This window comes from Anomaloglossus baeobatrachus, chromosome 7 (genome assembly GCF_048569485.1).
Source record: "Anomaloglossus baeobatrachus isolate aAnoBae1 chromosome 7, aAnoBae1.hap1, whole genome shotgun sequence".
Classification (NCBI taxonomy): Eukaryota; Metazoa; Chordata; class Amphibia; order Anura; family Aromobatidae; genus Anomaloglossus; species Anomaloglossus baeobatrachus.
Genome location: NC_134359.1, coordinates 263,225,307 through 263,228,012, shown reverse-complemented (window position 1 = coordinate 263,228,012; position 2,706 = coordinate 263,225,307). Strand labels below are relative to the sequence as shown.

General features: G+C 41.8%; 1 protein-coding gene across 1 annotated transcript in view; it reads right to left on the bottom strand.

The window, feature by feature from the left end:
- Nucleotides 1-210: 210 nt before the first annotated feature.
- The window catches only part of MAFK (MAF bZIP transcription factor K), a 25,922-nt gene continuing 23,426 nt past the window's right edge, over nucleotides 211-2,706 (bottom strand). Inside the window, 3 exon segments of the mRNA XM_075319201.1 lie at nucleotides 211-773; nucleotides 775-884; nucleotides 887-956. Coding sequence (XP_075175316.1) covers nucleotides 522-773; nucleotides 775-884; nucleotides 887-956 — 432 coding nt within the window. The 3' untranslated portion in view covers nucleotides 211-521.

Here is a 2,706-nt window from a genome sequence, read left to right as displayed (position 1 = left end):
TGCAACATGATCACCAGAATAACGCCACAGGTGCTGACCACGATCCTCACAAGGACATGACATCTCGGCAATATATCACTTATTAGATACTAATTATCTTCTGCTTTTATTCCTGGTTGCCCAGAAAACTAACAGAAGGTCGTTATTTTTTTGCAATATTAAAAAAAAAAAAAAAAAAAAAAAAAAAAAAATAATAGTTGAGCCGCCGTCGTCACTTTTTTAAGGTGGCGTTTATGAAGGGTCCGAGACGATCCGTGACGTAAAGTTCCATTGAGGAATAAGTAGGGTTACCTCATCAAACGCAACGAGACATATTCCCTGGTACACTTACAAGGCCATAGTGCTGAGAACCTGCGTGTCACCTCTCTGTGCCATGTCGGGGACGGCTATGGAATAAAAGGCAGCGCCTAAACATCAGAGTAGGCGGACAAGGAACCGAGAAACGATATTAGGTGAATCCCATTTTGCCCTCTCTTTGACCAGGCAGCTAAGTTCTCTCCCTTTTTTCCTTCTTCTAGATACTAGGATGCTGCGGAGAACGGAATGGCCGCCGATATGTCGGCAGACTTCACGATGGTGATGACGCTGGTGGTGGCGACCTTGGTCGGGGTAATGGGCCCCCTGGCGCTGTGCGGGGCGAAGGTTTGGGGAGGGGCTTCGTACTTGGACCGTAGAGCATCCACCTCAAGCTTCATGCTGGAGTTTTCTCGCGCCAGCTTATCCACTTCTTGCTGTAACTCCACGCGCTGTCTCTCTAGCTCCTCTTTTTGGGTTGACGCGCTTGACTCGGCAGCTGGCAGCGTAAGCCGCGGTTTTTCAGGTACGCCTTCGCTGCTTTAGGCGGATGATATCCTCTTTTGAGAGACCTCGGAGGTGCTGGTTAGCTCCCGCACAGACATTGACACGAGCTCATCATCGCTTAATACTGGGGCGTTCTCTCCCGCCTCCTTCTTTACCTGGAAGGAAAGTGAGAAGTTACTACAGTGGCCTGGGCACATTTACAACACTAACATCACACAGCAGACCCAGATTATCTCTTAGTGTCATTTGTCTACAGTACATGTTAAATAAAGTAAGTTTCATGGAACGCAAAGGCCCCGACAGAAGAGCCCGGCGCCGACAGACAGAAGAGCCCGGCGCCGACAGACAGAAGAGCCCGGCGCCGACAGACAGAAGAAGCCCAGGCGCCGACAGACAGAAGAGTCTGCTTCCTTCTCCCTGCATTCAGACATCTGAGGCAGGAAGTCAGTGCTGCACTCACGTCCTGCTCAAATGTCCGAAGGTGGGGAGACAGACAACCGGCTACTGATTGGTCGAATGTCATAATGTCACCCCAGGAACATAGCTTCAGACATCGCTGGAACCGCGGCCGCACCAGAGGTGAATATACTCTTATTTATTTTTATGGGGGTAAACAAGGGGAAAGAGAAGGGAATGTCCAAGTAGTGGACATTCCCTTTATCATTTTTTTTTTTTAATAATTATATTTTAATATAAAAATATAAATATAAATATAATATAATATAATATAATATAATATATATATATATATATATATATATATAGTTAGTTACTTCTTCATGGTCATGTGTGTGTTTGAAATGACAGAAATAAAACTAAAAAATAATAATATAATAGTAAGTAACTAAATAAAAAATTATAAATATATTTTTTTATCTATATATAATTAATATTAGAAGATAGCTAATTCTTCACGAACATCAGTGTGTGTGACATAAAAATTAATAATAATAAAAATATAATAATGGTAAGTAACTAAAAAAATTAAAACGTACGTGTGTATATATATATATATATATATATCTATATATATATCTATATATCTATATGTGTGTGTGTGTGTGTGTGTGTATATGTGTGTGTGTGTATATATATGTGTATATATATTGTGTGTGTGTGTGTGTGTGTGTGTGTGTGTGTGTGTGTGTGTGTGTGTGTGTATATGTGTATATATATATATATATATATATACACATATACACACACACACACACATATATATACACATATATATACACACACACACATATACACACACACACACATATATAGATATATATATATATATCTATATATCTACACACACCACACACATATATGCACGTGTGTGTGTGTGTGTGTGTGTGTGTGTGTGTATATATATATATATACATATACACACACACACACACACACACACGTACGTACATACAAAAATATTTTTTTACGTACGTAAAAAATTAAATACACACAATATGCATAATATATATATACCGGTATATAAATGGCGTATAAGACGACTTTTTACCCCCTTAAAATAATGGCTACAGTGGGGGAGTCGTCTTATACGCCGGATATACGTGGGGGGGGTGTGTGTGTGTGTGTGTGTGTGTGTTGTATATATATATATATATGTACACTGCAGCGTCCAGGGGAGGTGGGGGCAGCAGCTCCGGAGCACAGGGGAACGCTGCGGCTTGCAGCCTTTGATCTCCTGCACCCGCTCATATAATATGCACAGCCGCTGTCCATCTCCAATGGTGCTGAAATCGCACGCAGTGAGGGGCTGGAGCAGCGGTGCATATTCTATGAGCCTGCGTCCCAGTGTGATCGCACATGTCCCCCCCGTGTTAGATTTGGCCCCCAGGCTGCTGCTCATTCTAAAATAAAAAAGCTTTACTTACCCCTGCAGCGTTTCTCCCTGTG